This window comes from Cupressus sempervirens, chromosome 7, assembly GCF_028749045.1.
Source record: "Cupressus sempervirens isolate cs-2001-9-10 chromosome 7, ASM2874904v1, whole genome shotgun sequence".
NCBI classification, from domain to species: Eukaryota; Viridiplantae; Streptophyta; class Pinopsida; order Cupressales; family Cupressaceae; genus Cupressus; species Cupressus sempervirens.
In genome coordinates, this window is record NC_143124.1 from 768,794,431 (window position 1) to 768,806,430 (window position 12,000).

Genomic DNA, 12,000 nt, shown 5'->3' on the forward strand with positions numbered 1-12,000 from the left:
TACCACCAGATAGAGGTTTTGAGCATGTTATAGAGTTAGAACAGGGTGCCAAACCAGTTATAACAACCCCATACCGCCATCCAAGAGGTTATAAGGAAGAAATTGAAAAAACTATTAAGGAACTCCTGGACATGGGATTCATAAGGCCTAGCTCTAGTCCATTTGCATCATCTGTGGTACTTGTCAAGAAAAATGATGGTACAATGAGAATGTGTATAGACTATAGGGCTCTAAACAAGAAGACCATAAAAAATAGGTATCTCATACCACGCATAGATGAACTCATTGATGAGTTACATGGTGTTGTATACTAAAAAATTGACTTAAGATCAGGGTACCATCAAATCCGAATGAGGAGTGAAGATGTGGAAAAGATTGCTTTCAGATGTCACTATGGGCACTTTGAATTTCTTGTTATGCCATTTGGCCTCACTAATGCACCCGCAAGATTCCAATCTTGTATGAATAAGGTATTCAGCCAGCATTTTCGAAAATTTGTTTTGGTATTTTTTGATGATATCTTGATTTACAGTAAAACATGGGAAGAGCATCTAAAGCACATAGACACTGTTTTGGAAATCTTGGAGCAACAATCCTTCTATGCTAAGCTATCTAAATGTGAGTTTGGTTTGACAGAGATCCTATATTTGGGACATATTATAAGTTCTAAAGAAGTACAAGTTGATCAACAAAAAATCCAGGCAATTTTGGATTGGCCTCCACCCACTAATCTTACACAGTTGAAAGGTTTCTTTAGGTTGTGTAGCTACTATAGGAGATTTGCCAAGGGATTTTCTCAGCTTGCTGCCCCCTTGACTGATTTGACAAAGAAAGGAGCTTTTGTTTGGACAGAAGAGGCACAAAAAACATTTGATAAGCTTAAGGAGGTAATGAGTTCATGCCCTGTGCTTGCAATTCCAGATTTCTCTTTACCTTTTGTTGTTGAATGTGATGCTTCTGGAGAAGGTATAGGGGTTGTCCTAACTCAAAGGGGACATCCAATAGCATTTGAAAGTAGAAAACTAAATCAATCAGAGAAAGGTTACTCCATCTATGATAAGGAAATGTTGGCAATCATGCATGCACTTCATAAGTTTAGACAATATTTGGTATGTGGGAGATTCATTGTAAAGACAGACCATAATAGCCTCAGGTTCTTCTTGAACCAAAGGGATTTGAATGATCGCCAACAAAAATGGGTAAGCAAATTGCAAGCTTATGATTTTGATATTGAATACATGAAAGGAAAGAATAATGTGGTTGCTGATGCTCTCTCAAGAGAGCCCACTCTGTGTTCCTTAACATCTATCTCTGCGGATTGGAAAGTCTCCATAATTTCAAAGTATGCTAAAGATTCCTTTGCCACCAAGATTTTGGATAAGTTAGTGGAGGATAACAGGTACAAGGTTGTTGATGAATTGATTTATTACAAGAACAGGATCTTCTTAGTGGCAGGATCAAAAACTAAGGAGAGGATATTGAGGGCCTTTCATGATACACCTTTGGCTGGTCGTCAAGGATACTTCAAGACATACAAGCAAATTCAAGAGCGATTTTCATGGAAGGGTATGAAGGAGGATGTCCTTAAACACATTAAGGAATGTATGGTATGCCAACAAAGCAAGAGTGAGCAAAATTTTCTTGCAGGGTTGTTGCAGCCACTTCCTATTCCTGAACAAAAATGGGAAAGTATTTCCATGGACTTCATTGCGAGGTTGCCCAAGGTTCAAGGTAAGGATTGCATATATGTGGTGGTAGATAGACTAAGTATGCACATTTCTTTCCTATCACATCTGATTTCAAGGCATCACAAGTGGCCGAATTGTTCTTCAAGGAAATTTTTAGATTACATGGCTTGCCTAGAAACATTGTCAGTGACTGGGACAGTAGATTCCTCAGCTCTTTTTGGAAGGAGCTCTTTCATTTGGCAAGAACTGAACTCACTCCCAGTACTAGCTATCACCCTCAAACAGATGGACAAACAGAGATAGTTAATAAATGGATAAAGGGATATTTGAGGAACTATGTTTCAAATCAACAATATGCTTGGGTGAAATGGTTGCACCTAGGGGAGTATTGTTACAATACTTCTCATCACATGTCTATTGGTATGCCTCCTTTTCGTACTTTTTATGGTTATGATGCCCTTTCTTTTATTGATCTAGTACTTTTAGATAGCAGAGTACCTACAGCAAGTGATTTCGTCAAGCAAAGCCAAGACATAATAAGGTCCCTCAAGGATAATCTACAATATGCACAGAACCAACAGAAGTTGTATGCTGATAGGAAAAGGACTAAAAGATCTTTTGAGGTGGGAGATTTGGTATTTGTCAGGTTGCAGCCAGATAAGCAAAGCACCTTGAAGAGGAGTGGGGCAAAGAAGCTCAAGCCAAGGTTCTATGGGCCTTATAAGATCATCAAGAAGGTAGGAGAGGTAGCTTATGAATTGGAGCTCCCACCAAACAGCAAAATACATAATGTTTTCCATGTATCTTGCCTGAAGAAAGTTCTAGGCTAGCAAACCATAGTATCTACAAAATTACCACCTCTTGATGATGAAGGGAAATTAGTTTTGATACCAGAAGAGATTTTGGATACAAGAGAGAAAAGATTGAGAAATAGAAGCATCATAGAGCATTTGGTCAAATGGAAAGGATTACCACTGGAGGATGCAACTTGGGAAGGAGCACATATTCTTAAGCATTCCAACCTTCATTGCTTGAGGACAAGCAATATTTGGGAGGGGAGGACTTGTCATGTCCCCTTTTCAAATAATTAAAAATAATAATCTTTGCTAATGCAGGCAGGCTCAAAAAGGTGAAGTTTCGGCAAAAGGGGCTAATCTTTGGAAACCAATGGACTAACAAATAAAATTTATTATTAAAATATGTTTTATTAACCCCTTTTGGTCGTGAGTTAGGGTTATGCCCTCTTTTAAGGGATTTGGAGGCATTTTGGGCTCATTCCAGAACTTGATTTTTGCTCATTGCTTTGTTGTTCTTCAGAGGCTGCCAAACCTATGGAGAAGGAGACTCAAGGACGGGAGTTTGCAGGTTTCCAAGAAAGCTAAGGACGGAATTTTAAAGCCATTCTATGTGCAAGCTCATGCAGAGTTTGCCCTTGTGCTGAACAGTGCAAATTTGTGAGTTTTTGAGTGTGTTTTTTGTAAGAATTTGGTGTTTCCGGTTGAGTATTTCGTATCAATTTGGGTTGCTGTTATATTTCAGACATTTAGATATTAAAATAGAGCTAACTATATGTATTGGGACGTGGTTATACTTCTGTGATAGATTATTAGTGTTTTTGTAGTGTTTCCGAGCTATTTTGTGTTGTTTTTGGGAGCCCGATGAGCATTGTTTTTGTCCTCCATTTGGGAGCTGTTGTGTAAACTCTATATAGATCTGGAAATGTCATTTTGTAGGCTGTTATGTTGGTGAAATTTCTGTAAAAATGTCTACTTTCAGATTTATTAATAATATGTGAAGCTGTGAAGTTTTTTGGCACTATTTCGGGCATACCCGATTTGGGTTTTATTGAGAAACTGGTGGATCTTTGAAATATTGGTTGTTTGATTTCAAAAATCTAATTAGAGGCTTTAAATATCATATAAATCAGAAAGGGGACATTTCACATTGGAATCCACATATATGTGCACCGATGATTGTTGTATTGAAATTGAAATTAATAAATGCTTAATACCTTCAACAACAGATTGACATTATCATATTTCTCATAATCATTCTATACCGTCTGACTTATATCTTGTCTATATTGCATTCTCAGTCTTCAGAGATTAATTTATATTGCAAATCGAGATTCAGAGATTAACATATTGCAGATTGAGAACCAGAGATCTACATTACAGCAGATTGGGATCTTACATACAAGACGAATCACATATATTGAAGGTATTAAAGATTGAAAATATTACTCTACATTTATAAGGTACATCTGCTCTTATACCTGCAAGTAAAAGTGCAAACTTGTTAGAAACCTGTGATTAAAATTAAAAGAAATATATAGTCTGATAGAAGCTTAATTCATTTACATGGTATTAGAGCACACGGTTATAACAAACCAAAATTAAATTTGAGTCTTCAAACTGCATACCTTTAACATATCATATTCATATTTTAAAATGACAAGTGCAATAAGACTCAAGGATCGCCTTGAGGGAGAAAATAACTTCACAGCATGGAAGCTAAGAATAATGATGGTATTAGATGAAAACAAAGTAGACTCATTGTAAAAAACAAAAGTACTGAGCCTAAGAATGAACTGGAAAAATCTCAATGGATTGAGTAAAATAAAGGGCTATGAAATTAATAGTAGATTCTGTAAGAAGCTACCTGCCTATTTTAGCAAAACCGACAACTACATATCTCATGCTCAAATCCTTAGAAAGCACATTTGAGATAAATTATACTTGAAGAAATCTTGCAATAAAAACACAACTGAATCACATAAGCATGAACAAAGGTGAATCTGTAAATGCTTACTTTATGAGAATTATAGAATTAAGAGATCAATTGTCTAATGTTGGATATGAAATAGACAGTAAGGAATTATCTCTAACAACACTAGGTGGCCTTCCAAGTTCATGCAAACCATTCAAACAAGGTATCAGTGCAAGATCAAAACTCCCTAAACCAAACCAATTGAGATATGATTGTCTACAAGAAGAAGCTAGACTATTACCAAAAGGAATCAAAAAAAAATCCTTAGATGAAGACATACAAGTTCTTAATACAAATAACAAGAAGAAAAGAAAGAAGAATTATCATGGGAAAGGAAAATATAGAAAAGATACTTCACAAGTTCAATGTTTTAGTTGTGACCAATATGGGCACTATGTCGTAAATTGTCCTGACGGGACAAAGAAACAAGCATCTTATGCCCACGTTGGAAAAGTAAACTCACAAGAAGAATCTGAAAAAATTCTATTTTATTCAGCACTGTCAAATCAAGTATCAAATAGATCAAGCACCTGGATAATTGATAGTGGATCAGCCAAACATATCACAGGATTTTGAGAAATATGGAAACTGTGGTAGAAGAAACTGATGAAGAAGTAACCATCGGAGATGATTCTGCAGATCCTATAAAAGGTGTAGGGACCTGTACAATCAAATTAGAATCAGGCATGGAAATTCAACTAAAGGATGTACTTTACGTACCTGAAATCAAAAGAAATTTTAATATCTATTTCAGCTCTTGAAGATAATGGATACAGAATCACATTTATGAATGGGAAAGTTTTAGCTTGGCATAAATCCACCACATTCAAGAAAGCCAAACTTATAGGAATAAGGCAAGGTTATTTATATAATCTATTTACTGAACCTAAACAAGCTCTCATCCTTCAATCACCTGACATAAATGAAATCTGATACAAAAGATTAGGGGACTTGCACTTTCGAGCCTTAAATTCCTTGGATAAATTGGTGACTGGACTACCCAAATTAAACTCCTCACATTGTGGAACATGCAAAGGATGTGCTCTAGGAAAAAACCCCAAAGGATCATTCCACTCTAGCACTAGTAAAACCAAAAGCGTATTGGAACTAATCCACTCTGATCTCTGTGGACCTATGTCAACACCCTCTAAGGGAGGAGCCCTATACTATGTAATCTCCATAGATTATTTCTCAAGGAAAAAGTGGATATATTTCTTAAAATGCAAAGAATCTGAGGAAATCCTAAATAGATTCAAAGAATTCAAAGCTCTAACTGAAAATTACTCCAAAAGGAAAATTAAGACCTTGAGAATTGACAAAGGAACAGAGTACACTTCAAAATTGTTCAAATAATATTGTATTAGTTCAGGGATTAAGAAGGAGTTCATTGTACACTACAATCCTCAACAAAATGGGGTAGCTGAAAGGAAAAACAGAACTACTATAGAGGCAGCAAAATCTATGATGTTTGATCAAAATCTAGATTCCTACTTCTAGGCAGAAGTGTCTAGGGCAGCTGTTTATATTCAAAATAGATGTCCACATTCCCATCTTGATAATTAGACTCCTGAAGAGACCTTTACCGGATAGAAACCTGACATAAGTCATCTAAGAATATTTGGCTGCCCAGTGTACATTCATGTACCCAAAGAGAAAAGAACTAAACTAGAACCCTCCAGAAGAAAAGGATATCTTTGTGGGATATAGTGAAACATCAAAAGCATTTAGAATATGCATTCCTGGACAAAGGCAAATAGAACTTAGTAGAGATGTTATATTTGAGGAAGATATGCTTTTAAAAGAGCAAAGAATTATGATGAGCTAGAAAATCACAATCCTACCATAAACAAAGATGTATGTTCTCCTCCTAAAACTCAATCAGAACATCCTGAAGACACTTCTTATGGAAGTCCACCTGAATTAGAGAATCAGAACGAGTGTCTTGATGAAGATCAAAATTCCAACAAAAGGAAACAACCACTTTGGGCTAAGAAAATTTTGAAGGAAGCTGAAAATTTTGCAGCACTTGATGGAACATTCAAAAAAACCAAAAGACCCCACAAACTAACATATAATGCATTGATGAGTGAAATTCATAATTTTGAACCAGCAAATGTTGATGAAGCCCTCAAACAACAAGCCTGGAAGGATGCTATGATAGAAAAATATCACTTTATCTTAAAAAGTAATGTTTGGGATATAGTTCCTAGACCTAAGGGAAAATCAGTTGTTTCTTCCAAAAGGTTGTTCAAAATTAAACTTGCAAATGGTAGCATAGAAAAACGCAAAGCACGTTTTGTTGCCAGAGGATTCTCATAGGACGGTATTGACTACAAGGAAACTTTTGCTGCTTGCACCTATAGCCCGATATACTTTTGTTCAAGCTGTGCTAGCTATTGTTGTAGCCAAAGGTTGGAAGGTTCACCAAATGGATGTCAAGACTGCATTTTTAAATGGAAAAATAGAAGAAGTCTATCTAGAGTAACCCGAAGGATTTATAGTTCATAATGCAGAAATTCATGTACACAAACTAAAGAGGGCTTTATATGGACTCAAATAGGCACCTCGAGCCCGGTATGAAAGAATTGACAAATACCTCATGAGATTAAATTTCTAAAAATGTTGCTGATCCAAATCTCTACTTTAAATATATCAATGGTGATATGATAATTTTAATTCTTTATGTTGATGACCTATTACTCACAAGAGAAGATCACCTTATTACGATATGGAAAAGAGATTTAACTTCAAAATTTGAAATGAAAGACTTGGGAATTCTTCACTATTTTCTAGTACTGGAAGTATGGCTGAAACCTAATGGTATCTTTTTGAATCAAGGAAAATACACTGTTGATACACTTAAAAGATTTGGAATGTTGAATTGTAGACCTATGTCCATTCCCATGGAGACAAACTTGTACAAATTAAAGGAATCTACATCAAAATCCAAATTTGCAGATCCCACACTCTATCGACAAATTATTGGATCACTTATGTATTTGGTTAATACTCGACCTGGCATATGCTATGCAGTAAATGCATTAAGCCAGTTCATGTGTAAACCTCATGAAATTCATCTTGTTGTTGCTAAGCATATTTTGAGATACCTACAAGGTACTATTGGATACGGCCTTAAATGTAAGAAGACTGATCTTGATTTACATGGATTCACAAATTCTGATTGGGCTGGTTGTGTGGCAGATCAGAAGAGTGCATCTGGGTATTGTTTCAGTCTAGGATCCACTATGATTTCTTGGACAAGCAGAAAACAATCCTCCATTGCACAAAGCTCTACTAAAGTAGAATATATTGCACCTACTTTGGGAACCAAAGAAGCAATGTGGCTTAGGAAGTTGATTGTGGGACTATTTGGAAAACCTTTACCGCCTACTACCATTCTATGTGATAATCAAAGTTGTATCAAGCTATCAGAAAATCCAGTATTCCATGATTGATCCAAGCATATTGAAATTACTTTTCACTATGTCAAAGATATGGTAGAAAGGGAAGCCATTCAGTTAGAATATATCAACACTAGTGATCAAATTGCAGACATTCTCACCAAGCCTCTTTCCAAAGTTAAAGTGGAGCACTTCAGAAAGAAACTTGGTATGATTGAAATGTAATTGAGACTCAGTCTCTAAATTTATTTCATATATATATATATATATATTCATATTCAAAGATATTTAATGTGTAAACTCTTTTGTCATATGTGTGACTCTATGACTTATGGGCCCTCTACCTATATATATTACATTAAGATGATCTTTATGATAATGTATAGTTGTATTAACATTGTGAATTGACAACTTTACAATGTTTCCTATCATGATGGATTTCATGTGACGTGATATCTTTTGTAGGTCATGATAGTAGGATCTCTTCAAACATGTTGATAAGATATCATGAGACGTGATGTCTTTCAAATCATTATGTTCCTTATGAGATAACCATGGTGAGACACCATGATGTGTTATGGTAGACATCATGCGACGTGATGTCAGTGCATATACCATAACAAGGATATATGAATAAAGGTGATAGGAGGTGCTTGTTTAGGTTTAGGTGGAGATGAAGTCAAAGGTTGAGGTTGAGACTCAACATGATTAACCACATGATTAGCTTCTTCTATTTTATCATCATAACTAATGTCAGAAGAAGCTCGATTAACGACATTTGTTGAGTGTGAAGCGAAAGGTTAGTATAGATTTGCAAATTATGATTAGAATGTGCAACAGATTTATTTGTACTATTAACCTCCACATCAATAGATATAGCATTAGAATTAAGAAGATTTTGAATAGTAATCTTCAAAGCATAACACCTATGAGTATAATGACCCAGTTGGCAATGGTACTGACGAAAAGCATTTGAATCAAATGACTTAGGCATTGGTTTGCTAGTGTCAATAGGACAAATAGGAAGAAGTTTAAGAATTCTAGCTTGAATCAATTTAGTCATGATACACAGAGGAAAAGGTATTTATACCTTTAGATGTAGTAGCCAATTGATCAGCAACTGTATTGGTGGACTTGATTTTGATGAAGTTGTTAGGTTTGGAAAACTTGTTTGAATGACTGACGGGATCACTCTTATCACTAGAAACAAGAGCCATCGAAGTAGAGCTCTCAAGTTGACTCACTTGTAACTTGTAATGGTGAAGCACTACACAAAGATGTGAAAAGGAGGTATACTTAGTAAGGAGAATCTCATCTTTAATGTCTTTTTGTAAATTAGAAATAAAGATACGTTGAATATCATGATCAGGCACAAGATAAGAAATTTGAGCATACAAGTGTTTAAAGCTACCAATAAAATCAGTAACTTTCTCTTTAACATTTTTTTTGCAATGCATTAAATCAATCAAATAAATTTGTGGACCAATATTATTTTGAAATTGTTGAATGAAAGCATTAGCAAGTGTTTGGAAAGAATTGATAGAATAAGGAGGTAGAGAGCAATACCATTGCAAAGCTCTATCCCTAAAAGTGTGTGGGAACAACTTAGCCATAAGTCTATAGTCGTGAGCAAAATCACTACATATAGTCTAGAAAGTCTTAACATGAGTCACAGGATCACCCTTACCATTATAAGTCTCAAGTCAAGGTACAACAACATGTGGTATAACAACACGAAGGATATCTTAGGAAAAGGGATTAACAATGTCACATGTAGGAATGTTATACTTAGGTTGAGTGAATTGAGCCACTTGTTGCAATGCAATGATGGTTTGAACCAAGCTACTAACAATAGGATCGAAAGACATGATAGTAGGCATAGATATATTAGATGTGTTAGGAAAATTGTAGGAAGCGGAAGGAAGATGCAAAGATGTTGGCAGAGGATTAGAAGGAATGGGTAAAGGATTGGAATATGTAAAAGGAACCGCATTATATGAAGGTAAAGAAGAAGGTACGGAAGTAGGAGGAACAGTTAGGGGAAGTGAAAGGTTAGGAAGAGCAGTACTTGAAGAAGTGGAGACTTGTGTAGAAGGTGTCATAAGAGGTGGAGCATATGCGAGAATGCTAGAAAGAGTAATGGAAATCTGAATAAAAGGTTCAACGGTTGTGGAAGGAGGATTGTATCCTAACGCTTGAGTTCATTCTGTCAAAGGCTTAACATGAGTATCAATAAGGTGAGATATACCATGCAAGATAGCAATGTTATAGTCATCATTATTGACAAGCTTCTTAATAGCCTCAATAGAAACAACACTGTCGAAAATTTTGATGTTTTTTCACAGGCCAAGTTTCCAATTTATCGAACTCGTGAGAGAGCTAATCAACTTATGAAGGAGGAACTCTTAAGATTTCATCTTCATCATGGGATGAGTGAGAAGAGTTATGCTCCATTATAGGATTGAGATCTTGAGGAAGGATATTAGTGTCATCATGAGTCCTAGTGCGAAAAGAGGAGTTATGATCAAAGGAGCCCATGAGTCTACGGCTTCTCCTAATAGGAATACTCTAATGAGATCTATAATGCTCCTGCACATAAAATAGAGGTTTTTGTTGTTGGGTGGATGAAGGCTTGCCTTGGTCAAGCCCTAGGTTGAGGAATCAACCTTAACTTGAGAAATATAAATGTATGTAAATGAAACAAGATAAATGTAAGTATTCACCTTGCTTGTAAACAAACCCTTGTCAATAAGGATTTTGCCTTGTATTTTGTAGATGTTGAATTCGATATGAAATAGTAGGATATCTTCACAAGTTGCAATGGATCTACCATAACCACATCATGGAGCCATAGATGTAAATGTGTATCAATGAAGAAGATGATGAATGACTCAATGTAGATCTCCTCCCTTATGGCCAACAATATGCTAGACCTTGAAGAGGAAATGCTCATAAAGAATCCTTCAATGTTTGATTAAAACTCCTTTGCTTGAATGCCTGAAATGCCTTGAACTCCTTGATTGTAAAGTGTAGGATTGCTTATGGTTGCAAAATGAAGCCTCCAAGTCTCCTTATATACTAGTTTTCAGGCAGGAAAACAATACAAGTCGACTGGAGAGTGAGAGTTAATTATTTGGAACCCCAAGACTTCTTGGGCCCCGTGCTTCGTAATCACAAGGGAAGAGGTTGACCTCTTATGGACTAGGTCAACCTAGGTCGCCCTATCCCCAAAGAAGAGAAGGGACAAGCCTCAAAAAGCTTAGAAGGAATGAGGATAGACTCAGGAAAAGGTGGAAGAAAACATGAGAGAGAGAGAGAGAGAGAGAGAGAGAGCACAAATCCATCCATGGTCCATGAAGTCACTATGAGACAGGTGCTATAAGGTCTTTAAGAATCGACGTGTCCATTTTAAGACAGTGCAATATCCTCTAAATAATATTAGCTAATCTTCACTTTCCCACTCTGTGGTACTTCGTCAACCACTTTGCAGGTCCAGTTTGCATAGTATGCAATTTCCAAACTAATTTTAGGTAACCAATTGTCACTATGACAGTAATATTGCAAATTTACTACTAGTGTTGTCAGTTCAACCAGTTTGATTGAGAACAAATACTAAAGATGAACATATACATTCTGACCCTTTTGATATAGGAGACCTCATACAAAAACAAATAAGACTTCCTTTTGAATATAGCAGCAACAGAACATGCCTCTAGTACCACTGTTGTAGCTTTCTGTGCATTTTCAGTCAGATCGGGCTGCCAGAATAACTCACAGAGTAGCAATGATTTCCCAGATTACTTCTAAACAATTATTGGCTTCAGGAAAACGCTCAGACCCTTGTTTCAAGCTTTCCTTCTTTGCGGATCTGCTTGCAATTATTATCTTGAACAATCAACAAAGCAATAGATAAGAAACAGATATCAGTTGGAACTCCCTGACAAGTGTAGTAAATATATGCCCAAGAGAAATTTGCCTTAACCACTTAAAAGCAGTGATAAGTGCCCAGAATAGCTTGGTTGTGTTGTTTTTATCCCTTACTATTTTTTTCTTGAAGTTCTATCAATTGGATGAATTAAAGATCAGATTTTTGTTATTAGGCCCCTGCTGTATTTTGTCAAACACTTTGCATACTACCTGAA

At 36.0% G+C, this 12,000-nt stretch overlaps 1 protein-coding gene across 7 annotated transcripts in view; it reads left to right on the top strand.

The window, feature by feature from the left end:
- Positions 1 to 12,000, top strand: part of LOC149549576 (RNA helicase family protein) — a 282,811-nt gene that overhangs the window by 264,109 nt on the left and 6,702 nt on the right. For 5 of the 7 annotated variants that reach the window (XM_089792897.1, XM_089792898.1, XM_089792902.1 and 2 more), the window contains one exon: positions 3,839 to 3,908. The exons of the other annotated variants lie outside the window; for them this stretch is intronic. In XM_089792897.1, the coding sequence (XP_089649023.1) occupies positions 3,839 to 3,908 (70 nt within the window). The remainder of the gene's footprint in view (positions 1 to 3,838; positions 3,909 to 12,000) is intronic. 7 annotated transcript variants of the gene reach the window in all.